The sequence below is a fragment of the Stenella coeruleoalba genome, assembly GCF_951394435.1.
Source record: "Stenella coeruleoalba genome assembly, chromosome: 10".
NCBI classification, from domain to species: Eukaryota; Metazoa; Chordata; class Mammalia; order Artiodactyla; family Delphinidae; genus Stenella; species Stenella coeruleoalba.
In genome coordinates this window covers 101084394-101111969 of record NC_137156.1, presented here as the reverse complement: position 1 = coordinate 101111969, position 27576 = coordinate 101084394, and the positions used below count along the sequence as shown (strand labels likewise).

Here is a 27576-nt window from a genome sequence, read left to right as displayed (position 1 = left end):
GCTTTGGAGTCGGCGCCCTGTCGTGACGTAGCAGCAGATGGGCTGGGCTGCCTACACTTCCCTTTAGGAGGGATATGCCTCTGCTTCCAAAAGGGAAAATCTAGGTCAGGAAGGGCTGTGTCTTCCCTCCTGTGGTGAGCTCCTGCACATGGCCCCTGCCTGGAGGAACAACTGGAGTAGCCCACGGCCAAACACCCTCCTGGCTTTCTCCAAGGGCCAGGCTTGATGCTACGCCAAGATGCAGGCTGGCTGTTGTCTCTCCAGCTGCCTGTGGACACTGCACCAGGCCTGCTCTGGACTAGTGGCCTCCACCTCACGCCTGCTGGGATCGGGCTAGGACTCTGCCTGAGCCATGGACGGGCAGGTCCAGATAACCCAACCCCGACGCAGAGCTCAGTGGCTGTGAGTGTTCCTGAAAGATGGACTGGGGCTCTGCCTCCCCCTCCCCCCTGGTCCCCCTCCAGCTCAGGCCTCATCACCTCCCAGCTCTGCCATTCCATTCTCCATCTGGCAGCCAGAGTGATCCTATTAAAATATGTTTGATGGTGCCAGAACCCCTTTTTGCAAAGTCTTCCATGAATCTAGATGGCCTTCAGTAGAATCTGGAAAGTACTTATTGGTTGTGAGGACCAGCGAAGGCTACTTGGAGGAGGGCAGCGTTCGTTTGGGGTTTATGCTCACATCAAACCATTACCACAGTTCCTCACACAGGTCATAGCTGGAGGTATGGTTTCCAGGAAAAGCCAGATCCCACCACCCCGCCAATCCAAAATGGGACCCACATACCATCCAACACACAGTGTGAAACACCACCATCCCCACCTCTCCCCAGCCCCTGGCTACCACCATTCTGCTTTCTGAATAGAGCTTTTTCGGGAACAGTTTTAAATGTATAGAAAACATTGAGAAGATTATACAGATAGTTCGCACGCGTGCCACAGTTTCCCCTGTTACGAACATCTTATATTAGCGTGGTACATTTGTTACAGTAAAGAACCAATATTGATGTAGTATTATTAACTAAAGACCATAGTCCATTCAGATTTGCTTAATTTTTGCCTAATGTTTTCTCCAGGTTGTCATCCACGATATCGCATCACTTTTATTTTTATTTTTTTTTGTTTGTTTTGGGTTTTTTTTCACACACACTGTATTTTATTTTACAAGAGATAGATAAACTGACACCAAGCATTGTAAATGGGTGACCACAACAAAAGCAAGCAACAATGATTGCAATTACCGAACATGAAACACACTCACACTATGTCATAATAGTGACATTCAGTCCAGGAATCCTCCACTGTAACAGCTCCTTTACTTTGCAGTGAAAATTGATTTGTATATTTTTTGCCTCTGAGTCCTTGTGGGATTTTTTTTTTATTCAAACAGAAAGTCACAAAAATTATAATCATCCTCATCAGTTCACTCAGTCCCATGTAATTAATTTCTTTTTCATTCTTGATCTTTTGTTAGCACTTTTATGAACTCATCAGTTTTCCATTAGAGTTCTGAAAATGCTTACTCTTCCAGTTCAGCAGTATGGTCAGTTACCAGAAACCTTTACTTGTCAGAGTCTTTTCCATGAATTCCTTGAAGATGAAACCCTTTTATAGGAACATTTTTGCAAAAGCATCAGAGTATACCCAGAACTGTCTGTAAATGACAAAAGACTTAAAAATGACCACGGTTAAAGATTTGATGAAAGTTCGTAATAATGCAATTGACAAGGAAATTTAGTTGTTTCTGAGATATACATTTTAAAGTAATAACTAGAATTATGACTTAAACATTATACCAGAACATATAAGATTTTTAGATATTTATCACGTCACTTTTAGATGTCACGTTTCCTTAGGCTCCTTTGACTGTGACAGTTTCTCAGGCTTTCTTTGTTTTTGATAACTTTGACAGTTTTGAAGAATACCAATCAGTTATAGTGTAGGATGCCCTCTGTTGGGATTTGTCCGATGTTTTTCTCATGATTAGACTAGGTTTGTAGTTTAGGCGGAAGATCACAGAAAGTACTGTTCTCATCATAGCATATGAAGGGTACATACTGGCAACCTGTTGTATGACTGTTGATGTTGACTGTGATCACCTGGCCAAGGTTGTGTTTGTCGGATTTCTCCATGTAAAGTTCCACCCCCACCTGCCCTGTCCGTACTCTTTGGAGGAAAGTCACTTATGCACAGCCCACATTTAAGGAGTGAGGAATAATGCTCCCTCTCCTTGAGAGCAGAGTATCTACCTAAATTATTTGGAATTCTTCTGCAAGGGAGATTTGTCTCTTCTCTCTCATTTATTAATGTATTCACTAATTCTAAATAAATTATTTATATCAGTAAGAATTCACGTATATTTATTTTATGTTTGAGTTCTAATCCCATCTACTTTATTTTATTTCTCAAATTGTTCCATCTTTGGCCATTGAGAACCTGGCCAGTTGGTTCCTGTGCCTCTTTCATATACCCCCATTGATGTGGGTTTGGGTGGGGATTTTTATTTTGTTTATTTATTTTTTGAGCACTTCCTTACTTTCTGGCACTACTGGATGGTCCAGGATCATGTTGTATATTTCCTGCCCCAGTCCTAGAATCAGCTATTTCTCCAAGGAGGCTTGGTTCCTTTAATTGGTTAATGGTATTAGAAACCAAGATCTGGGCACCAGGTTTGCTCATTGCTATTGGGGTATCATTTCTTCTAGATTCTCTTAGCTATAGAGCAAAGTAATAAATGTGTATATACCAACCTGTGTATATACTCATATTTATAGCTATTTCTATATATAACCACCTGTATTAAGCTAGATATGAGTTCTTACTGATGTCTTCAACTCTGATTCTTACCAAATGGATCATTCCAGCCTCCTTCCCTGGCTTATCTGTAAATTTCCACTCCAACAGGGAGAAACCTGGCTCCTGCCATCCAACATCCATTTATTTAATTGATCAGTTTACCTTCCTTCTTGAAAAATATTTTTCCTGGGTATAGAAATATGGGTTGACCAATATTTTCTTTCAGTACGTCAAAGATGCCATGCCACTGTCTTATGGCCTGCCTAGTTTCTGATAAGAAATCTGCTGCAATGTTTATATTTATCCTCTTTATGTAAAGTGTCCCTTTTTTACTAGCTGCCTTCAAGATCTTCCCTTTACATTTGACTTTCAGAAGTTTGACTATGATATCTAAGTATGTGTGTTTTGGAGGGGTGTGGCATTTATCCTGTTGTGATTCTTAAACTTCCTGGACCTGTGGTTTGTTGTTGTTCGTTAATTTTGGAAAATTCTCTTGGGTGCCCTGTTCTTCCTCCCCACCCCCACACTCTATTTTCTCTTTGTGTTTCAGTTTGGTGAATCTCAACTTACCTATCTCCAAGTTCATTCATTCTTTCCTCAGCTGTGTTCAGTTTGCTGTTAAGCCTGTCAAAGGAATTCTTCATTTCTGATACCACATTTCTTATTTTTCACATTTCCGTCTGTTCATGCATGCTGCCTACCTTTTCCACTAGCTCCTTTAACATATGAATCATAGTCATTCTAATGTCCCTGTCTGATGGCTCTAACATCTGTGTCACCTCACATTCTGGTTTTCTTGAATGCTTTATCTCTTGAAAATGAGTTGGGGTTTGTTCTTGTTTTTTGTGTTTGCCGTAATGTTTAATCAAATACCAGACATTATGTGTAGAAGAACTGTAGAGACTGGGGAAAATAGTGTCTACCTCCAGAAGTGGACACGCTTCTTTTTTACTCATGCCATTCATGTCGAGGGTGGGAGTTGCATCAATCCAGTCAGTAGTTGAGCTGGGTTTAGGTTTTGTTGTCACCATCCTCGCCTTCAGAGCCCCACAGACTTCACCCTCCTCCAGAAGGGGGCTGCTGTTACCTGATGCTGTGTGTTGGGCCTGAGGTGCTGGAGAGTTTTTCTCATGTTCCTGCTCCATCTTTGGAGATCTCCTTGTTCTTGCCCCTTCCCCTTCTCAGGGGTAGACCACTGTTTCCTGTTACTCCGTGCTAGGCTCATAGGTCACAGCTCTCCTGGACAAGCCTCAGTCTTAAGTAGGGCCTGTGAGCCAGGCTCTCTCAGCATTCCTGCCCCTCCTCTGCATGGTGGCAAAACTCTGCTGTGTGTCTGTGGCGGGTCTTTGACAGGTTTCTGCTTTGTGTTGGTGCACAATCCTGGGCCTGAGAGGCTACCCACCTCTTCTTGGAACAGATGTCTTTTGCTTCTGCCCTTTCCCCAGAAGCAGTGGGCGGCTCTTTGCCTGGGCTCTGGGAGTGGGAGGGTAGCCCCACCTCCCCCAGTGACTGAAGGGTTTTGTACCAGAGAGGGGCCTGTGGAAGTGGGCAGGGTTTTATTCCAGCCCCCAGTGGTAGCCTGCTTGCCTTCACCACCAAGAGGGGGTTCTCTCTGGCCCCAGTCTTCCTTATAAGTATCTGGCAGAAACTCCTGGAAAAGAGCTTGCAAGTGACTGCAGATGCGCCTTGTGTCTGGGGCTCCCTGTTATTCTGAGTTGTCCCACCAGTCCACACCTGACCTTTAAGAATCTATCAACATTTTAGCTGCTTTCTTCTCACCTTTTTTATGCCGGCCACCTCCTCCCCCATGTGTGGCCAAAGGCAGAATAGCTCGTTCCTCTTGTGTTTCCATGGTGGGGCTGTGGTCCGTCTTTGGGACTCAGTTCACCCAGTGGCCTTGGGACCCCACCCCTCCCATAGGCATAAGAAGAGTTATGCTTTTGCAGATGATATGGCTTTTTCTCCCTGTTAGGTTGGGGGCATGGTTTCCTTGCAGCTCCTACATGATAAGCGGAAGTGGAACAACTTATATACATTTCTAATGGGTAGGATTTTATGCCCTAAACTGGGGACAGTGTCAAGGCCTGAAATTCAAGACAGTTTCTCTACACACAATTTTCACCTTGTTCATTGGCTTTAGAAACAACCCTGCAAAAGGTTAAGGGGCATGTGCCCCATGGGTTAGGTGCTTGTCATTTCTCATTTTACGGGATGGTGTGCATAGGCCTGGGGGCATGTCACCTTACGTATTGTGGATTCCCAGTGAGGTACCGACAGGGAGCTCCCGGCACACTTGTTTTTCTTGAGGGAGTACAGAGCATTTCCTCCACAGGTGCTACGGTTTTTTCGTTATTCTCTCTCAGGCCCTGCCCGCCCCCCACCCCCACAAAGGACACAAGCCCACAGAGCCAGTCCGGCCTTGGACATCTGTCACCTCTGGGTTATTGAGGTCCGGATGCTCCAGGCGTTACAGGGGACACAGGCTAGAGTAGGAGCAGAGGCCGGGAGACAAACAGGTATCGGACGGCACAGTGAGGCCACGTGACCATCTCCACGGCCTGCAGAAAGATGGCAGTGTCAGACCCCAGGCCCAGAGAGACTAGCCTGCTTGTAGGCAGTCCACACAGGTGGCATCCTGCAGACCCAGGCTCAACTCCTGGTCCTGCCACCGACAGGAGGTCAGATTGGAAGCAAGTCCCTTCTGGGCTGCATTTCCTTCTTTGAAGTGGAAACAATGCCAGTCCTTACAGAGGAGATGAGGCGTCCTGACCATCTCCCCCTCGCCCTGCTCCCGCCCGCAGGAAAACCTACAGAAGCTGGTCCACATTGAGCACAGCGTTCGGGGCCAAGGGGATCTCCTCCAGCCAGGAAGGGTGAGTGCCACCACTGCTGCCAAGGGCAAGGGCAAGGGCAAGGGGCAGCCCGGCAGGCAGGCAGGCGAGGCCTTGATAAGCCCCATTGTTCAGCTGGGCTGGCCCCAGGCAGGCCTGGCTGCAGGTGCCTTTCACCCAGGAGGGTGGGGGGAGGGCAAGGGCTCTGCTGGGCTCCCCAGGCCCCCCAGCTGCCTCCCCTGGGCTTTTCCGCTTTCAGGGCCTTTAAAGAAACAATGCCATTTGGGTTCCGTGTCCCTCTGAGAAAAAGAGACACCAGTATTCTTAGTTTAGTCCAGTTGCTGGGAAATCAGGGAAACCATCTCTCAGGAACCCCAACAAAGCATTTTAAAGGTAACATTTTTGGGGATTCCCCTGGTGGCGCAGTGGTTAAGAATCTGCCTGCCAATGCAGGGGACACGGGTTCAAACCCGGGTCTGGGAAGATGTCACGTGCCACGGAGCAACTAAGCCCGTGTGCCACAACTACTGAGCCTGCGCTCTAGAGCCCGCAAGCCACAACTACTGAGCCTGTGTGCTGCAACTACTGAAGCCCGTGCACCTAGAGCCCATGCTCTGCAACAACAAAAGCCACCGCAGTGAGAAGCTTATGCACCACAACAAAGAGCAGCCCCCGCTCGCCGCAACTAGAGAAAGCCTGTGTACAGCAGAGAAGACCCAGTGCAGATAAAAATAAATAAATAAATTTAGAAATAACATTTTTTAAGAGACAAATTTATCCACTTTAAGCTTCCAAATGGAAAACATAAAACTCAGCTCAAGGGCTTCCCTGGTGGCGCAGCGGTTGAGAGTCCGCCTGCCGATGCAGGGGACGCGGGTTCATGCCCCAGTCCGGGAAGATCCCACATGCCGCGGAGCGGCTGGGCCTGTGAGCCATGGCTGCTGAGCCTGCACGTCCGGAGCCTGTGCTCTGCAACGGGAGAGGCCACAACAGTGAGAGGCCCACGTACCGCAAAAAAAAAAAAAACTCAGCTCAAGAATAGTCAAAAATATGTTTATTACCTGTTCCAGTCCATGAAGGACAAGGAAAAGAATGAGAGATTGCACTTAGGTGTAAAGTCACACCTAATGTTTTGGCCCGAGTCATCAGTTTAGTGAATATTTATTAAACATCTCTTTGTATCCTCCAGAATTGAGGGGGCTGTAGCAACTGTTCACAGGTCTTCAGCCATTTTAGCAAACTTTCAAAGGCTCTGTTCCAATTGGACCCCTTGTGGTAACGAACCAGCAAGCGAGTCATTGTCTGGAGCACTCTGTGGCCGGAACGGTGTCTGGGGTTGGTGTAATTCAAGGTGGATGCTCCTGAAAGGCCAGGTGCCTGTCCGCAGAGCTGCTCCACCAAACACGGGGCACGTCTCCTAAGCTGGGAATTCTCCCACGAGTTGCTCTCTGGTACTCTGGGAGGTGCCGTAATTTGTTTCCCACTAAAGGGCCTCCCCCCACCCTTCTCCAGGACATAGGGGGGTGTCAGCCTGACCACGGAGGTCTGCTTCTCTCCCCACAGGAGTTTCTGAAAGAAGGGACACTGATGAAAGTAACAGGGAAAAACAGACGCCCCCGACACCTGTTTCTGGTAAGTACCTGGCCCCCATCCAGGCCCCAGGACTGTCACGTTCTGTAAAGTGTTCTGGGGCAGTACTCAAGGACAGCTGCAAGCAAAGGGGAGACTAGACCAGAGCCTAATCCTTAGGGTGCGGATCATTCTGAATAGCCGAGCTTTCCAGAAAGCTGAGGGCTTTACAATCCATCCCTAATGTATTACTTGAACGATTTTGAGGGGAATGTTGCCAAAATTTAATTACCCAGGTGCCCATCCTAAAACCAAGAAGTTCTTAAACCGGGAATAGCTGTTCAACTGCCTTATCTAACAAGCGAGAAAACTGAGATCCAGAAAGGAGGGTTGACTTGGCCGGATCTCCCTGCAGGTTGGTGGCAGAGGTCCAGAAGGGAACCAGGGTTCTGACCCGAGCCCAGCCCTTTCTCCACTGTGCACAGGATGGGATATACGTAACATTGTTGATGATTTACCGCCACAGTCTGGAACACCAGGGAGTGTCCAGGCCTGGGGTATAGTAACATCAACCTCAGTGGCTACTGAGCTACAAGCAGCTCTTTGCCCCAGTCCTGAGACCCAGCCCATGCCCCCCCCGCCCCGCCCCGCAAGTAGTTTTGCCTTTTAAGTTCTTCTCTCTGCTGGATGTAATTTTTCTCTCTGCTCCTTCGCCGTTAGCTGTCATCTCTTGTTACTGTCAGTTGTGGCTGCCCTAACAGTCTCCTTACACTTTGTTACAATTGTGTGCAGAGTAAAAGGAGAGAGGCTCTGAGTCAGTGTGTAGGAACAGGCCGACAAAGAAAGGGCATTGGAGGAGTGGGAACAGCATGGGCAAACGTAGAGGCGGGAGGAGCGTGGTGTGTCTGGAGGACCTCTGTGAGTCTCGTGGAGTCATTGGCTGCAGATGGGGTCTTCCACTCACGAGCTGGGTCTACACCAGGCCTCAGATAGACCCTCTGCCACTTGGGGACTGAATTCCAGAGAGGGCTCATGGTCCTGAGCAGGGGAATCCTGAGCCTGACCGAAGCGGCACGTCTGCGGCTGCCCATCAGGGTTTGGGGAGCCTCTGTGGCACGTGTCCCAAGGCCCCAGCCCGACCTCAGTGGGTCACTCCACTCCTCATAGAGCACAAGGGGCGCTGAGCTTAGAGGCTCTTCTCCCTCTGTTCCCTCCTCGCAGCCACCTGTCACCTCCCGTGAGAACCCCTCCCTCTGGCTGACTGGTGCTGCAGTGCAAGGCAGGCAGCGTGGTCCTGGACCACTCATAGAGCCCTGGGTGCTCGTGGCGTTGCCATGGCAACAGGGGCTCCAGGGGCAGCCGCAGGGAGGCTGGAACTGCTGTGGTAGTGACACAGGAGGGTTCCCCATGGTGGGCGGGGTGTGACCACCACCAACACACTACCCTGCACACACTTGGAGGCACCCTCATTTACTCATGACCCTGGCTCTGCCGCTGATGAGCTTTGTGATCCTGGGAGGTTGTCTAGCCAGTCTGTGCCTCGGTTTCTCCTTCTGTGAAATGGGGATGATAATAACAGCACCTGCCTGAGGGAATTGCTGGGGGATGAATTGAGATCATTCCGGGGGCTTAGCCCAGCACCTGGCCTGCCCAGGAGTGCATGTGGAATGCCCAGTAGTTCTTGTCAGTGTTAGAAGAACAGAGCCAGAAGGGGCTTTGAAGGTTCCTCTGACCCAGGGGTCGGCCTGCTGCCTGTTTTGTTCAGAAAGCTCTATTGGAACGCAGCCTCACGCATTCTTTTATGATTGTCGGTGGCTGCTTTTAGGCTGTAGCAGCTGAGTTGAGCAGTTGCGACAGAGACCATCTGGCCCACAAAAACTGAAATATTTACTATCTGGCCTTTTACGAAAAAATTGCCAACCCTGGTCTATTCCAACTCTGTTTAGACAGTGAGGCCCAGAGAGAGGAAGGGTTTGCCTGAGGTCACACAGCAGCTCAGTGCCCAGGCCGGGTCTCCCGCACCACCCTGGCCAGAAGCGCCAGGAGAGCTGGTGGCAGGAAAACTCACCCATTCTGTCCCCTCAGCAGACTCTGTCTGCAGGGAGAGGAGTGTAAATCCTGAGTTCTTGCTCCATTTCAGACCCCGAGATGCCTTGTCCTGTTCTATCCTCAGGACACCCCTAGTCTGCCTTGGCTCCCACGCATAGGGGCTCACTGGGGACCACTCTCAATGTTTGTAGTGATGTGGGGGTAGGGATGTCCTCCGCTTGGCAGGTGAGGAGGCTGAGGCTCAGAGAGGGCAACGGCTTGTCCAAATTCACAGAGCTGCTGCAGAGCAGGGTCAGGACTGACGGCCCACAGCCCCACCCAGAGCGTGACATCGGCTCTTCAAGCTGTAAACTTTTAGCCAAACAGAAACACTCTCTCCGGAGGAGAAGTGACTTTCCTTATGTTTCTTCATCTCTGCCCTTCTTCAGGGCAGGAAGCTTCAGTTGTTCATTCAACAAATATTAATTGAGCACCTACTGCACTGCTGGAGGTACGGCAGTGAATAGAACACACCAGCTCCCTGTCCCCAAGGAGCTTCCCCCTTCCCTCCCTTCCTTCCTTCACTTTGCTTGGTAGAGGCTTAATTAATTAATTTTAAATATTTATTTATTTTTATTTTTGGCTGTGTTGAGTCTTAGTTGCGACACGTGGGATCTTTGTTGCGGCATGCGTGATCTTCCATTGCGGCGCGTGGGCTTCTCTCTAGTTGTGCGGGCTTCTCTCTAGTTGAGGCGCGTGGGCTCAGTAGTTGTGGCGCACGGGCTTAGTTGCCCCACGGCATGTGGGATCTTAGTTCCCCGAACAGGAGTTGAACCTGTGTCCCCTGCATTGGAAGGTGGATTCTTTACCACTGGACCACCAGGGAAGTCCCTGAGGCTTAATTTATATAGAGTTAAATGCATCAATTTTAAGTGTACGTGTTAGTATGTGTTGACAATTGTATATCATCGTGTGACCACCACCTGGGTCAAGGTACAGAACATATCCAGCCCCCAGAAAGTTGCCCTGTGCCCCTTGTCAGGCACCTTCCCCCACCCCCACCCCCGGCAACCACTGGCCTTGTTTCCATCAGTATAGATTAGTTTTGCCTGCTCTGGAGCTTCATATAAATGTTATGAAGCAGCATGTACTCCAGAGTCTGGCTTCTTTCCCTGGCATGTGTTGGAGGTTGAACCCTGTCATCAGGCATGTATCTGTCTGCTCTGTGGTTACTGTGTGGCTGTGAGGTGTGGATGAATCACAGTTTCTGTGTCTAGTCACCTGTTGATGGACGTTTGGGTTGTTTGCTTTTGGGGCTGTTATGAATAAGCCTCTAGGAACATTCCCATACCTGACTTTTTTTTTTTTTTTTTTTTTTTTTTTTGTGGTACGCGGTCCTCTCACCGCTGCGGCCTCTCCCGCTGTGGAGCACAGGCTCCGGACGTGCAGGCTCAGTGGCCACAGCCCACGGACCCAGCCGCTCTGCGGCATGTGGGATCCTCCCAGACCGGAGCACTTACCCATGTCCGCTGCATTGGCAGGCGGACCCCCAACCACTGCTCCACCAGGGAAACCCCCCATACCTGACTTTTTGTGGGCATCTGCATTTGTTCCTCCTGGGTGTCTATGTCAGAGTGGAATTGTGGGGAAGGGTGTCCTGTTTCACTCCAGAGTGGTTTTGCTCTCCTGTGTGGGTCACGGGGAATGCAAGATGCCTCTGCTCAGTGATGCTCCAGGACACACCCAGCACAGCCTTCTGGGGCCAAGACATGTCTGATGGGGTTCCCCTCTCCCCAGATGAGTGATGTGCTCCTGTACACGTATCCCCAGAAGGATGGGAAGTACCGGCTGAAGAACGCATTGGCGGTGGCCAGCATGAAGGTAGATACCTGGGGTGGGTGCCCTGGGGTGGGCGGGGGGACCCCAGGGGAGGCAGAGACACAGCCCTGCTTGTGGAGCTCACAGACCAGCGGAGGTGAGGGAGCCTGGGTTGTGAGTTACAGCAGGATTCTGTTGTAGGTAGTCCAGGGAGAGTGAGGCTGAGGGAGGCCTCCTGGGTGGGGGAGCTGAGTCCCTTAGAGTGGATAATATTTGGACAAATAGGGAAGGGAGAGAAGGAGGGGGTCCTAGGAGGAGGGAAATGCATAAGGAAAGGCTTGGAGGGAGGAAACAAGCAGGTGTTTTTTTTTAATTGTGGTAAAATATGCATAATATAAATTAACCATTTTTAAGTGTACAATTTGACAGCATCAAGTACATTCACGTTGTTGTACTGCCACTGCCACCATCCACCCCAGAACTCTTTTCATCTTTCCAGTGTGAAGCTCTGTCCCCATTAAACACTAATTCCCCATCCCCCCTCCCCTAGGCGCTGGGAGCCACCATTCTACTCTCTTGTCTCTGTGAATTTAGCTACTCTGGGGACCTCATATAAGTGGAATCATATGCGATGTTTGTCCTTTTGTGACTGGCCTACTTCACTGAGCATAATGTCCTAAAGGCTCATCCATGTGGTAGCAAGTGTCAGAATCTCCTTCCTTTTTAAAGCTGAACAATACTCCGTCGTATGTGTAGACCACACTTTGTGTACCCATCATCCATCCATGGACACTTGGGTTGCCCTCACCTTTTGGCTGCTGTGAATAATGTACATGGGAGTGCAAATACCTATTCAAGTGGCAGGTATTTCTTAAATGTGAGAGAGATGCCAGCCCAGCTGGACATTCTCATGGGTGAGCTTGGAGAGAAGGGAAAGTGACACAGCTGTGACCTCACTTGCTGTAACTTGGGTCCCGAATACGGGGCTGGTTGGGAGCTGAAGGGGATTCTCAATGAGTAGGAAGTTTTAGGAAGTTAATTCCAGCCCAGCGTGGGGACAGGGTCAGAGGGGCGAGCACTCAAGTGGGGGAATTGGGTGTGGGTTGTCATTTGGGAGGGAGGAGGGACGGGAGGGAACATGCTGTAGGGGCCCTGCAGGGGCTTTCCCGCTCCTGAGGCTCCTAACCTGGAGAAGGGGAAGGGAAGCACCTTGTTCAGCTGGGAGGCGGCTTCCCTTTTTGAACCAAAGCTTCTGCTCAGGAGTCTGTGGCGGAGGCCGTGAGGGAGGGTGGCCATTGGACAGGTACTTGTCCAGAACGATGGGTTCTAAGAGGGATGCTCGTAGCCTTCCTGGGTGTGGGCTGGTGGCCACAGAGTTGGAGTCGGCAGCCGAGCCCTCACCGCATGCCTGTGCGCACACACACACACAAACACACACACACAAACACACACTCCTCCATCTTCCACGTAAGAAAGGTTTGCCCTTTACAATGAGGAAACTCAGGCTCAGAGTGGGGCAGTGGCAGAACCCCTCCTGCCCCCATCCTGAGGGGCCGCTGTTGGTTTCCAGGTCAGCCGCCCTGTGATGGAGAAAGTGCCCTATGCCCTGAAGATCGAGACTTCCGAGTCCTGCCTGACCCTGTCTGCAAGGTAGGAGGAGAGGAGAGGAGGGACGGTCTGGGGCAGAAGGGGCAGGATTTTGCTGGTGGGAACATTTGGAATAACAGGTGCTGGAAGTGTTGTCATTTTTATTTCAGTATCCTTTTGGGTAAAGGACTTTTGTCTTTTCATTATTTCTTGTCCTTTTGGGGATCACAGGCCTCTTGGAGAATCTGGTAAAACTATGGCTTCTCTCCCCAGAAAAAAAAATGAGCATACACATAAAACTTTACATAGAATCTCGGGGGTTTCCAGAGCCCGTTGCTTAAATATAAAAATATCTCATCGTTGTAAAACCCTAAGGATTATTGGGTCTTTGCAGCAGTAAGAAAAGTTACATCCAATGAAAAGTGCGTAGTGCACCTTAGTTTACAAAATGGTCTGCGTTTAGGCTTCCAGGTCTGGAGAGCAAGAGAAAAATAAGGAGTGAGCATTCATCATTTTACTTTCCCTGTTTGGGGGTAAGGCCTTTCTATCAGAGATGGCTGTTTTCTTTAGGCCCTCGAGCTCTGCCCCGGGGACCCCTCCTCGCTGGCTTCTGGCAGAGAAAGGGCTCCCCCCTCCCTCTTTCGGGGCAATGCCAGGTCAAGCCAGGGTGTGGAGGAGGGGCTCAGAAACCAGGGAGCGGGGGCTCCTGCCAGGGGCCTCTCTGGGCAGAGTAGGGGTACAGAGTTTCCCAGGTTGGAGTGTCTTCCCTCCCAGCCAGCGTGTGACCCGGGCGGCAGCAGGTCCCTTTGTGGGCGTGGTTCTGGGTGTGAGATGGGACTTCCGGCCTGACGCACACGCTCTGTCATAGATGCGCTTTCCCGTCCTCAGTGCCCAGTCCTGTGCTGAGGATACAAACTGTCTAAGCCTTGGTTTGCTCAGAAGAGCCCACTTTACGGGTTGGAAAGTTATGACCTAGCAGAGCATAACTGCTGTAATAGTAGTGATGACAAAGGTGACATACACTGGGCACCTGCCAGGTGTCAGGCGCTTCCTCGGATCCTCAGCACCACCCTGAGGTGGGGCCTGCAGCTCCTCCCATGTGCAGGGAGTTGAGGCCTAGAGAGGGGTTCCACATCCATGTGAGGCAGAACTGGTGTTCAAACGCAGGACTGTGTGAGCCAGAGCACTTCTCCACTACTATCTACTGCCTGAGGGGGAAAAAGTAGCCTTGGAGATTCTAAGGAGTGACCCCTCCATCTGGGGAAGTGAGGGAAGGCTTCCTGGAGGAGGTGATGCCTGGGTGGGTTTCCATGGCCTCTCCTCTCCTTATCTCTAGGTAAAATCAGGGGCATGAGGAGGCCCAGGGTGTGGTTTCATTTCGCCCAACCGTGAAGTGAGGGTAGTGACAGGCCACGCTTAGCCCTTCAGGTGGGGCTGCCTGTCTCTGCTAGGCAGAGGCACTGCCCTTTGGCCAGTGGCCTCAAGGAGCCACTGTCACTGTCAGGCCAGTCACCTTCCTGCTAGCCCCAGTTACTTCATGCTGAAGCTTCCAGGGGACTCATGCATCTCCTTTTAGGGATGTGGCATCTGGCTGCCCACCACCCTCCCTCCCAGGCCAAACTGGTCCCTTCTTCTAGTTTGAGTCCGCACACTTAGTACGGGGTGGGAATGACATCTAGGGGGCTCTGTGAGAATTTCCACTCTGAAGCTGCTCTGGGGCAGCTCAGGCCAGGTGTGGCTCTCACCACTCAGGAGACCCCGCCAGGCTCGGAGCAGGGATGGGAAGTCTTCGTTTTGGATGAGTGAGTGGGAAGTTGTGTGGGAAACTGAGGAGGAAGATGGAGAGAGTGGGATGGTGACCGTTGCCAGCATTTATCCACCCACCCTCGCAGTGGTACCTGGCCCTCATCCCCCTGCCAGCCTGCCCCCCTAAAGTGTGGGACCCCTTGCTTTTGCACGGTGCTGTGTCCTCGACAGAGTCCTCCACACCACACGTGTCATTTGGTCCCTACAACAGCCCTGGGAGTTAGAGGAGCAGTGTTGGATGTTCCCTTGTTACGGGCAGAGCCCGAATACAAGTAACATTTGGGGCCGCCTGCTCGGAAGCAGAGGTGCCGCGGTGCAAGCCTTGGCCCGTCTGGCAGGTGGCTGGGCTGGCCAGTGGGGTTTCAGGCGTGGGGGAGAGAGGCTCTGGTGTGGGGGAGGGGCGGGGCCACCAGGGCGTGGTCCACCCCCAGAGGGCAGAAGGCAGAGCCCTCGTGCACCCCTCGCTCACTCCAGCTCATGCCCACAGCTCCTGTGCAGAGAGGGACGAGTGGCACAGCTGTCTGAGCAGAGCCCTCCCTGAGGACTCCAAGGCCCAGGCTCTGGCTGCCTTCCAGCATAGCGTGGAGGTGAGCGGGGTTTCTGGGGCACCCGTCTCACAGACCTGGGTTTCCCTGGGGCCCCTGCACACCCACGAGGCCTCGCATCTCCTTCCATCAGGGCCCTGGGTCCTCCCCGTGCCCGGCTCAGGATAATCACTGTGCAGCCCAGAGCCTGGCACCTACGGCTCCGTTTGTAACTGAGGTCAGCTCCCTGGGGGTTGCAGGGGAGCCTGTAGAAGAGGAGTCCACCCCGCCCACACACGTGCACACCCCGTACGGGGTAGGGGGGTGTCCATCCAGTTGGTCTCCTGACCCCACTGCTTGTCCGATTCCGCTGTTCCAGATACGGGAGAGGCTGGGGGTCAGCCTGGGGGAGAGGCCCCCGACCCTAGTGCCTGTCACACACGTGATGATGTGCATGAACTGTGGCTGTGACTTCTCCCTCACCCTGAGGCGCCACCACTGTCACGCCTGCGGCAAGGTGAGTCCCCGTCGGGGGCCGTGGGCGTGGCGGCGGCGTTGGGTGGGGACCGGGGGGCGTCCAGCAGCTGCTGCGTGTCGGGCCCAGAGTGGGGCATGTTCACACCAACCCTGTGAAGTTAATTCCCCTTTTACTGATACCCTCCCACCAGGACTCCAGATCCCAGGCCCATCCCACTACACCAGCAAGCTCTCAAAAGGAAGTCGTAGCGGATGTGGTGGTTTTCCTGGGATGAAAAGCATCCTGTCACGGTTAAGGGCACGGGCTCATCAGAAAAACAGATCAGCTTACAGCATGGTGATGATAGTTAGCAAAAGTGTAGTGTATGTTTGAAACTTGCTAAGAGAGTAGATCTTAAAAGTTCTCATGCAAGAAAAGAAAATTGTAACTGTATGTGGTAGATGGATGCTAGCTGGACATTGTGGTGAGCATTTCATCGTACAGTCTCCCTTGATATCCACAGGGGGTTGGTTCTAGGATCCTAGGATCCCCGTGGCTACCAAAATCCGAGGATGCTCAAGCCCCTTATGTAAAATGGTGTAGTAGCTGCATATAACCTACGCACATCCTCCCGTATACTTTAAATCACCTCTAGATCGCTTATAACGCCTAATACGGTGTAAATGCTATGTGAATCGTTATAAACATAGCATGAATTCCGTGTAAACAGTGGCCAGCACACGGCAAATTCACATTTTGCTTTTGAAATTTTCTGGAATATTTCTAATGTTTTTGATCCACAGTTGGTTGAATCCAGGGATATGGAAGCCACAGACATGGAGGGCCCACTGTATATATGTATATTGAATCATTACATTGTACACCTGAAACTAAAATAATGTTATGTATTTTAGAAATTTTTAGAAAAGAAAAACAGATAAGCACCTGCACAGAAACATAATTATTGTGCTCAGAGCACGGGGCCCTGGAGGAGGTGGGAGCGAGTGGGCAGGGGGCGCGGACGCGTCGCTGTGTGCGTGCTGGGAGGGTGAGACCCTCTGACATGCATCACCCCACCAGATCGTCTGCCGGAACTGCTCAAGGAACAAGTACCCTCTGAAGTACCTCAAGGACCGCATGGCCAAGGTGTGTGACGGCTGCTACGGGGAGCTGAAGAAGAGGGGCGGGGACATCCCAGGCCTGATGAGAGGTACCGGGGACCACCCTCCCTTTCTTCCCCACGTGGCTTCTCCCAACCACCTTCCTGGGGAGGCTCTGAACAAAAGCAGCCCTCAAGGAGGAAACCATTTCCGCAAACGTTGGTTCTGTAGAAAGTGCATAGGTGCACCCAGGGGAAGGGTTCCATGGACAGCTAAGTTTGGGAAACGCTGGGTCCACGCGTCTGTGGCGAGGACGGTTGGCCGGCGCTCACGTCTGCTCTGCGTAGCGGCCCTCTCTGCAGGCCTGTGTTCCGTGGGGCCTTTTTGCAATAAGGATGACGAGATGGAGAGCAGAGGCGTCATGGTCGCGGAGGGGCTGAGGGTCCTCCAGTAAAGGAGCCCGAGGCAGCTGAGCTGGCCTGTGAGAGCCCTTGCTCAGGGGACAGGCTTCGGCAGAGCAGGGTCAGCTGGAAGGAAAGCAGGTGGATCCTGGGCCTAAAACCAGACTCCCCCTCCCCCACCCCCCAGGGCCACCTGAGGCCATCGGAGAGGACAGCCCAGCCTCATGGAGACTTGGAGAAGAGGGGCTAGCCAGCACTCAGGGAAGGCCTGCCCCCAGCCCCGCCTTTGTGTTAGCAGAGGGGGCTGTGCCCGTCTTCCTAGTCACGCTGAACCGCCCCAGTGAGGCTGGGTCCCATCTTGGGAGGGACGGGAGCCCAGATTTCACAGACACGTGGCTTCTGTGCCCATCCGCGTGGACTCTCACCTCCCTTTCCGGCGCTTGTCTTGATGTAGGGCGGCCCGTGAGCATGAGCTTCCCCCTGTCCTCCACCCGCTTCTCGAGTAGCGCCTTCTCATCCGTCTTCCAGAGCATCAACCCCTCAGCCTTCAAGAAGCAGAAAAAAGTCCCTTCGGCACTGACCGAGGTGAGGCAGGTGGGGCTACCTGCATGGGAGGCTGGGGATTGAGACGTTTCTCGGTCCTTCTCAGTGGACAGGGACGGACCCCCCACCCAAGCCGGACCAGGCTCTTCAGGACAAAGAGGATCCCTAATGGGAGGTGTCCTGACTCACGCTAACAAAGGCAGCCCTGAAGCACAGGCCCGTCTCCTGGGTGACCGAGAAGACACCTGTTGGTTACAGAGGACAGGAGCCCAAGTGGTTGTAGGTGGTGCTAGGAGACATCTCTCCCATCCTTCTCTGCACCTGTCCCCGCAGCCTAGACCTAGTCCCCAGGGTTACTGCACAGATCACCCGGGCACTTGGGTCTAAAGCTGTTTGTCCTGGCTCAGGTCTCCCACGTCAGCCCTTCCCTGCCCCCTCCCCCCGCCCCCGAGCTTTGCACCATTCTCTCACCCTGGGGGTCCCACACGGGCTCAGGTGGTGAGCCTCCTAACGGTCGTGGGGCTCTTTGCAGGAAACCTCAGAATTAGCTAAACTAAATTCCATTCTGGAAACAGGACCAGATTACATGTCTGTATTCTAATCACAACCACAAACAAATGTGTGCCATGAATATACATGCTGTCAAAAGAAGAGTGATCAGCTGTTTCCAAGTTTTTTCATTAATATTCATTATTGAGTAGCAGGTGGTAATAAAAAAGTGTTGGGGATGCAAATTTTAAATGAGTACAGTTCTGTCCATTAACTTAATTCCTTTTGCATTTTAAAAATCTTGTAAATAACACATAGGCGATAAAAATTTTTTCACAGCACAGAAGACTATATGATAAAAAGTGAGTTTCTCTCCCTCCCCAGACTCCTTCAGTCCCACCCCTCAAAGGTAACCACCATCAAGTTTCTTATGGACCCTTCCAGAAATTTTTGTGCATATACATAATAAAGATAGACGATCATAGGTCCTTTTTTTTACCCAAAAGATGATATACTGGGTCCTCTGTACATTTCTTCCAGTTAATTTATCTTCAGTATTATTATTTCACAGTAGTTCATACACATAAATCTCACACTTCTTGCATTGTGTGGCTGTCTCATCATTTATTTAACTAGTCCCTTTCCACAAATTGAGAAAAGATCACCCTCTCACTCACACTGTGGTGTCTGCATGAGCTGAGCTCATAGAACCTGAGTGTTCTGTGGGTGCAGAGTTCGAGAACCGTTCTCACTCTTTGGGTATCCGGGCACTGTGATCCTGGTGCTGTGTGGATCTGCCCCAGCCAGGTTGGCAGTTTTTGCCCAAAGTGACAACCTTTTTGTTATTCAGCAAAGACTACACCGTGGGCTCTGCAGCAGCCCCAGAAGAAATGGGCGCCCGTCCCTCTCCGCCCTCTCCTCTTCCCCCAGGAGCTCCACCTTAGCAGTGAGATCTGCTTCCCATGGGAAGGTCTGCAGGAATGCTGCCTCTGGAGCATCTGTCAGGGAGGGAGACCGCAGAGTCGGTTTCCCTGATGTGTTCTGTACATTCTGCCTTTCTCCCTCTGGAGCTGCTCCAGCAGGTCAAGTGTGGGGAGAGAAGTCGAGTCTGGTGTTAGAAGTCCTAGGACCCGGAGAGGGGCAGGTTCCTTTCCTGGTACTTCTCAAAACACCCGGCTGGTTGTAGCTTCCTCTCCCTACACTGAAGTTAGCTGACCTTCAGAGCATTTGCTGAGAGATCTGAGTTCTTACCCTCTCTTCAACTAAGTCAGGATTTGACCTTTGGTAGATCCCTCCATTCCTCTGGGCCTCAGTTTCCCCACCTGTAAAATGAGAAAGATGAAATGATTTCAAAACCTGGCTTTATTGCTCTCATAGTAGGGTGAATATTTATGGAGCACTTACTGTGGGTCAGGCACTGTACCTGACAGGTACCCGTCTTATGTCACTTAATTCCAGTTTTACTAGTAAGGACACTGAGACTTTGAGGACGTAAGTGGCCTGACATTACCCTTCTAGTAGCTGGTAGAGCCTGTGCTGGAGCCCTAGATTGGTCCTACTCCAAGCCTGTGTTCTTAGCCCCCATTATGAAGCCTGTTCAACAGACCACAAGCACTACTACTACTACTTAGAGGAGTTAACAAACTCATTAGGCAGGAGGTCATAAAACCTTTCAGATGAACAGTACAAAAGGGATCCCCTCTTAAATATAAGAAAGAAATAAGCTGAAAAGTATAAGAATCAATTTTAGAAGGAAGAAACTTTCCCCCAAATATCTGCAGTTTTGTAATTTGGGGGCTTGGGGGTTGAGGGCAGGGAACCAGGAATCTGAATCTCCACCAGGGGGCAGCACTCCTGCAGGCAGTTTTTGATTCCAGTGTCTAGGATCCGCAAATCCTGTCAGTAAATCCTGTCTCTCAGGTATGGTACCGTTTTGCTGCCTTTGAGGTGCTGGGTGGATCCCGAGATCATCCAAGTCTCAGATTCCAAAGCAGTATAAACACCCTGCCAGCGGGTTCGCAGTGTCATTTTGGCTCTGTGTAAACCGTGTCTACTACCTGGTGCCCTGACCGCCCTGCTTCCGTCTGCCAGGTGGCCGCCTCCGGAGAGGGCTCCGCCATCAGCGGTTATCTCAGCCGTTGTAAGAAAGGGAAGAGGCACTGGAAGAAGCTCTGGTTTGTCATCAAAGGCAAAGTGCTCTACACCTACATGGCCAGTGAGGTAGTGTGGTTCCTGCTTTCTCTCCTCTCCCGTGAGGGCCCGTGGGTTAAGCTTGTGCCTCAGACTGTCTATGTGGGGTGTGCACTGTGCCTCACCAGAGGGCGGTGTGAGTCTAGCATCTGGTTCCCACGTCAGTTCCCACGTCGGTCAGGTGTTTACTGAGGGACGCCATGTGGATATGCAGCCATGCGTTCATTTCCAATCTGAGTAATTTACTGTTTCTTTGTGGGGCTAAGGCGGTACAGCAGGCAAGCCTGTGCAGCATAGCATTTGGGTATCACAGCCCCAGCATCCAGGACAAGCTGGCACTCCCTAAAAGAGAGCGCCTTTGTGTTCTCCGCTTCAGTTGTTTGAGACAAAATTCAGCAGCTTGGAGGAAGCTACCATACTTACTTACTTATTTATTTAAGGTTGCATCAGGTCTTAGTTGCGGCATGCTGGATCTTCATTGCAGCACATGGGCTTCTCTCTAGTTGTGGCGCATGGGCTCCAGAGTGCTTGGGCTCTGTAATTGAGGCGCGTGGACTCAGTAGTTGTGGCGCGCGGGCTTAGTTGCCCCATGGCATGTGGGATCTTAGTTCCCCAACCAGGGATCGAACCCGCATCCCCTGCATTGGAAGGCAGATTCTTAACCACTGGACCACCAGGGAAGTCCCACTTCTTTACTTTTTGTCTGTGCATTTGTCAGGGAACTATATTGCCTCGTGGTAACTCTTCTGCTAAGTAAAACTCAAGTTTATGTATATATATATATATATATATATATATATATCATGGAACATCTTACATTTACGTCTACTAAAATATCAGAGAGAGGGCCTTGGTCAAGCCTGCTTCTGGAGTAGATAGGTGTGAGCTTGGCTGTACAGCAGGGGGCGCTCTGGTCCTGGCCCAGGCTGAACCTGTGGGATAATGTGAAAGATTTCTGTGTCCAGGCCCCACCATCTGATGGTTTCCACAGGCAAAATCCGCTTTGAAAATGGGACTTAAATGCATTCTGCCCAGCTGCACAGGGTAGGTGCTTTACCCACAAGGATGTGCACATCAGCACAGGGCTGGCCCTTCTCCCCTGACCACAGATGCTGGCATCCAGGCAGAAGGCACTGCCTTCTTCCTGGCATAAAGCTTCCCTCATGAAGGGCCTGCAGCTGCGCCGGCTGCAGTCAGCCCCATCTTCAGGGATCCCAGAGGCCAGGAGGGACGCAGACACACAGAGGGGACCCACTGTGGGCCTGAGTGACTCGGGCACTGTGTGAGGCAAGCCCTCCCCTGAGGGGGCCTTTCGCTTATGGGTCCACAGATGGGGCTCTCCGTGCTGAGGAGAATGTGGATCTTTCTGGAACAATCTGAAATGTGCTGCAACCCAGAGCGGCATCTTCCTAAGGAGGCATTCCACAGGACACTCGCAGGGGCCCTCTGAGAACTGGGTTCTGAGAGAACCCTGAGTAGACAGTTTGTGGAACTTCCTCACAGTAGTGCTTTTGAGTCTCTAACGAACAACGGCGTATTGTGGGTCCCCAGGATGTGGAGAGTCCCAAGGTGGCCTGACAGCAGGCCCTTCCTCACAGAGCATCTCATGGAAAACACACTTGGGGAAGAAATACTGGCTTAGACAGATGAACAAAGGCTAGTGATAATTAACCAACCACCAAAGAGAGTGGATCCTGTTTGAGAATGGAAAACCCAGAGGCCCCGGGTCCCGAGCAACAGTTGTCATGGAAGTGAGAGTGTGGGCTAATTTTAAAAGACGGATTTAAGTATGCTTCCAAAGCCACTTCTTCAGAGAGAGGAACTTGTACAGTTTCTCACTAAGCCTAAACCAATGACAGGACCAAGCTTTCAAATTCCATCAAAGAAAAAAATTTGATAAAATGGATAGCCAGTTTTCACTGTCTACACTACCATGAGCCCCGTCATGTACCCTGAGGTAACCCAAACCAGATGTAACTTGCTGTCAGTAACAGTCCTGGGAGAGAGTGACTATCAGAAATACATAGGAATCTTTTAAATTTTTTCCAATATTTTATTATTTAGTTAATATATTTATTATGTTTAAAAAATTTCAAATATAAAGAAATGTTGAAGGAATTTTACAGTGAACGGTCTTATAACCATCAACTAGATTATACAATTAACATTTTATTATACTTCCTTGAACAAATATCTATTCATCTCTTATCCGTCTTACTTTTTGATGCTTTTCAAGTATACTTCCTCCTAAGAGTTCAATATTTCTGTATCTTTTTTTTCTTTTGAGGTACAATCTATATATAATGAAGTACACAAATCTTAAGGATACTATCTGTTGAGTTTTGACTAATGAATATCCCTGTAAATCCCCACCTCACCCCTATCCCCAGAGGCAACACACTGTTTTGATTTTTTTCCTACCGCATATTAGTTATCTCTTTTAGATCTTCATACAGATGGAATCATGTGTGACTTTTTCCACTCAGCATGTTTTTGAGATTCATTCATGTTGTTGCATTCAGTAGTAGGTCATTTCTTTTATGACTGAGTAGTACTCCGTTTTGTGAATATACCAGTTTGTCCATTCACCAGTTGAAGGACATTTGAGTTGTTTCCAATTTGAGGCGGTTATGCATAAAGCCAATTTAAACTTTTGCATACAGGTTTTTGTGTGAAAATAGTTTTTATTTCACCTTGGGTGAATACCTAGGATTGGAATTTCTGGATCACAGAAGGGTATATATTTGGCTTCTAAGAAATTAGCAGACATTTTTCCAGAATGGTGTAGCATTTAACAGTCCCTGCAACAGTGTAGGTAAATTTGGGAGTTCTGGTTGTTCCATGTGTTTGTCAGCACTTGGTATTGTCAGTCTTTAATTTAGCCATTCTGGTGAGGGTGTGGTAGTATCTTAATGTGGTTTTAATTTAGATTTCCCTAGTGACTAATGATATTTTTCGTGTGTCTGTTGGCTATATATATTTTTTTCTTTGAGAAGTGTCTGTTCGGATCTCTTGCCCATTTTTTAGAGTAGATTGTTTGTTATTGAGTTACAGGAATTCTTTCTGTACCTTGGCTACCAGTCTTTTATCAGATAGATGTTTTGTGAATATTCTTTCCCAGTCTGTGGCTTGTCTGTTCATTTTTTTAAATGAATGAATCAATCAATCTTTTGGTGAACAGAAGTTTATAACTATAATGAGGTCAATTAATGTTTTCTTTTTTGGCTGTTGCTTTCATGTCCTAAGAAACTTCCGACTACTGTAAGTCACAAAGTTGTTTTCCCCATATTTTCTTTTGAAAACTTTAATGTTTTAGCTTTTACATTTAGGTCTATCTCAAATTAATTTTTGTGTATGGTGTGAGATAGGGGCCAAGGCTCAATTTTTCCCCTGTGGATATCCAGTTGTTCCAGCACCATTTGTTGAAAAGACTTTCCTTTTCTTATTGGATTATTTTGGTGTCTTTATTAAATATTAAATGACGAAGTGTGGGTCTATTTCTGGGCTCCCTATTCTGTTTTACTGATATATTTACCAAACCTTATGCCAATACCATACTGTCTGTCTTATTACTATAACTTTATATAGTAAGCCTTAAGTCAGGTCATGTAAGTCCTCCAACTTTGTTCTTTTTAGAGGTTTCAGTACAATTTTGAATTTAATTGGTAAGGGTGAGCATCCTCTTGCTTTGTCTCAATCTTAAGAGAAAAGGATTCACTATTTCGCTCTTAAGTATGATGTTACTGGTAGGTATTTTATAGATGCCCTTGGTCAGATTAAGGAAGTTCCCTTCTATTCCTAGTTTGCTATGAGTTTTTATCATGAATGGATGTTGAATTTTGTCAAAAGTTTTTTCTGATCTAGCAGTCTTTTTTTTCTTAAACATCTTTATTGGAGTATAATTGCTTTACAATGGTGTGTTAGTTTCTGCTGTATAATAAAAATATGGAACGCTTCACAAATTTGCATGTCATCCTGGCTCGGGGGCCATGCTAATCTCTGTATCGTTTCAATTTTAGTATATGTGCTGCCAAAGGAGCACTGATCTAGCAGTCTTTGAAAATTGATTCCCTTTTAGACACAAACTCTACTCCCCCCCTCCTCCCACAATCATTCTAATGTGCTTAACTAATTATATATCTTTGTTTATATGTGATTTTATAAAGTTGTATTCTTTATGAACATGTATTTTTACATAAATATGTGTGTATAAAAATATCTTTATATATAAAAAGCTCTTTCTTTTTCCACTAAGCACTGTGATTTTAAGATTCATCTGTGTTCTCTGGGTGCATCTCACTAAATTGTAAGCAGCTCTATAGCACGGACACCCTGAGTGCTCCATATTGAAGCGCTGTGAAAGAGGACCTGGGGGGATGAGTACAGAATACGTTAACGAGGGTAACACTAGAAATCTGAGTCACTGATAAATCGAGTCAGTGGAAAGAATGTGGGGTTTTAGAAAGTGGTCTCGAGTCCAAACACTGGCTCTGCCCCTTACTCGCTGGGTGATCTTGGGGAGTTATTTACCTTCCTTGAGCCTCAGTTTCTTCTTAGAATGGGGGTGACACCTTCTGTGATTGGTACAAAGATTAAACAAGATAATATGAAAGTGAATGTGCCTGGACCCTAAATGCTGTCACAAAATGTTAAGTTTCTTTTCCTCCTTGTGACTGGTGCTGGCGGGGAAGTGGGAGTGAAGAGTATGTGTGTGATAATTGCACCGTTGCCAGAGATGCCCCACACAGAGGGGCTCGTCGTGCATGTTACATTGGAAGCATCAGTGATTGCTAAGCTGCTGACTGGGTATCTTGCCGTGTTTAACATCAGTTTTCCCTTGGCCTCCCTGCAGGACACAGTGGCCTTGGAGAGCATGCCCCTCCTAGGTTTCACCATTGCGCCAGAAAAGGAGGAGGGCAGCAGCGAAGTAGGACCTATTTTTCACCTTTACCACAAGAAAACCGTATTTTATAGCTTCAAAGCAGAGGATACCAATTCGGCTCAGAGGTACCAAAATAACTAGTCGTGCGTTTCCTTGCCTGTCTCTCAGAAGGGAACGAGCTGTCGCCCTGGGCTTTGGCTTCTGTTCTTCTCCATCCATCCTGTCCTTTCAAGTCCCCTCGGGCCACAGCAGAACAGCAGATTTAAATTCACAGGCAGACCTCAGACATATTGCGGGTTCCAGCAGAACAGCAGATTTAAATTCACAGGCAGACCTCAGACATATTGCGGGTTCGGTTCCAGACCTCAGACATATTGCGGGTTCGGTTCCACCACAGTGAAGCGAATATTGAAGCAAAGCAAGTCACAAACTTTTTGGTTGGCCAGTGCGTAAAAAGTTATGTTTATACTGTAGTCTGCTACCTCTGCAATAGCATTACATCTAAAAAAAATGTACATACCTTGATTTGAAAAAAGTTTACTGCTAAAATATGCTAACCATCATCCGAGCCTTTAACAAGTCATGATGTTTTTCTAATAGTGACATCAAAGATCACTGGTCACAGGTCACCATAACAAATACAGTAACAATGGAAAAGTTTGGAATATTGTGAGAACTGCCAAAATATGATACAGAGACACAGACTGAGCAAATACTGTTGGAAAAATGGTGCTGCTAGACTTGCTGGACATAGGGTTTCCACAAACCTTCATTTATAGAAAATGCAGTATCTCTGAGCACAGTAAAGCAAAGCACAATAAAATGAGGTCTGCCTGTATTATGACTCATTCACACAGGTGTGCATTGATTCAGCAACCTTTGCACTGTACTCTAGGCGTTTTGCTAAATGCTAGGGAAACAAATATAGTAGGACACGGTTGCTGACTTCAGGCTAATAATAACGTAGTCTCATCATTCATGGGTTCCGTGACCAGGGTTCCAGGCAGAGCCTCAACACCAAGTGTCCCCTCTCTTCTGTGTTGCAGGTGGATCGAAGCCATGGAAGATGCGAGTGTGTTATAGCAGTTATCAAGCACGTGGACTCAGAGTACACTCTTAGGTTGATGCGTGGACCCTTCCAGAAGCCAATCTGTGTCTCCACTCATCTGGACACACATCTCGATTCAGCATGGGGGCTGACCTTGTTTGCTGTAACCCCTCTCTCACACCTTCACAAGTGGAACCCTTAAGGGATATTTATGGACCTTTTCTGTCTTCGTGTTCTCCACCCCCGCCCCAGGCATAAACTATTTCCTTTTCCAGTAGTGAGTTAAAATTTAGTAACATGAAGACGTGGAAACCAATAGAGAAGTACATTTTAGAAATGCAAGCTTTTTAGTAGAAACAAGCTTTTACAATTTTTACTCCTGGTAAACATGATGACCTTTCACGTTGTTGATGTCAGTGCCTCAGGTGAAATGAGAAACAACCAGCAAATAACAGCTACTCTCATCAAAAGCACTTTATTGTTTTACTGAGCAACAACCTCCAGTTTTATTTTTTCCAAGGGATTTACTTAAGTAAATGGTAGATGGAGTCCTGTGGACTAATCTGCCACCAGTACTGGCTGTGGCGCAAGGAGGCGACACCAGGAGGGTCTCCCTTACCACGGAGGGTGCAGGGCCACGTGGCACTGGAGCACAAGGGGAGGACTCTCTCCTCCAAGTGCCCGCCCGCCCACTCGACCTGCAGACCGACAGGGCTTCTGAAAGGAGATATTCCTTCCTCCCCACGGCAGTCCCAACACCAGAGTAGTGCGGGAAACTCCGCTGCTGGCAGATCCGGCCCCCGCCCCCAGAGGTCACTGCAGACCCTCCGAAGAGACAGAGGTCTGCTTTAATTTATTGTGTGCCTTCCTGAGTTTACCCCGCACAAGCTGACGTCGTTACGCTTGTGAGAACTCTTCTTGTTTTCGACACGGTGATCCTTCTGCTGTACCTCCTGAAGCCTTGAAAGAGACAAAAGGAGAGAAGACAAGATGCAATCAGAAGGTGAATTCGTGGTCTTGGCCAGTGGCTCTGGACACAGTGAGGGAGCACAGAAATAGTGGCTTGAAGATCCTCTCTGGGCGCCTGGGGCTCAGTCACCTCCCCGCTGATGACTGCTGCTCACGATGCTGGACGTGTTTTTACATAAAGCAGAGTGGTGGGGGGACTCCTTGTTACTCTCATCGAAATAAAAAACCATCATCACACTTTCTGATGTCCTGTCCCCATCTTCCTGCTGCCCTGTCCCCTGAAAAAGGCATTTGCTGACAAACATTTTGTAAAAAGCACCATCTCCAGGAGTTATTTACATTAAATATTTTTAGGGGAATTTTTTTTTCTAGTTTGCAGTTCTTTTAAAATGTTTGGTCAAACATTTAATTAATGATTCAAAGTAAGTGATTAGAGAGGCCTTCTTATTAATTTTTGAGGACTTTCATTTTCATCATCAGACATATTGAAATGGGCCTTCTAGACCCTTTGAGCCTTTAGAAAGCACAACAAGACTTCA

The 27576-nt window shown here is 49.0% G+C and overlaps 1 protein-coding gene across 1 annotated transcript in view; it reads left to right on the top strand.

Annotated features, from left to right (window-relative positions):
* FGD5 (FYVE, RhoGEF and PH domain containing 5) overlaps nucleotides 1-27304 on the top strand; it is a 115709-nt gene extending 88405 nt beyond the window's left edge. The window contains exons 11-21 of the mRNA XM_079933023.1: nucleotides 5597-5668; nucleotides 7190-7258; nucleotides 11021-11104; nucleotides 12612-12691; nucleotides 14922-15021; nucleotides 15338-15475; nucleotides 16496-16625; nucleotides 17371-17501; nucleotides 20040-20168; nucleotides 24991-25145; nucleotides 26067-27304. Of these exons, the coding sequence (XP_079789149.1) occupies nucleotides 5597-5668; nucleotides 7190-7258; nucleotides 11021-11104; nucleotides 12612-12691; nucleotides 14922-15021; nucleotides 15338-15475; nucleotides 16496-16625; nucleotides 17371-17501; nucleotides 20040-20168; nucleotides 24991-25145; nucleotides 26067-26103 (1125 nt within the window). The 3' untranslated portion in view covers nucleotides 26104-27304. The remainder of the gene's footprint in view (nucleotides 1-5596; nucleotides 5669-7189; nucleotides 7259-11020; nucleotides 11105-12611; nucleotides 12692-14921; nucleotides 15022-15337; nucleotides 15476-16495; nucleotides 16626-17370; nucleotides 17502-20039; nucleotides 20169-24990; nucleotides 25146-26066) is intronic.
* The last annotated feature ends 272 nt before the right edge of the window (nucleotides 27305-27576 follow it).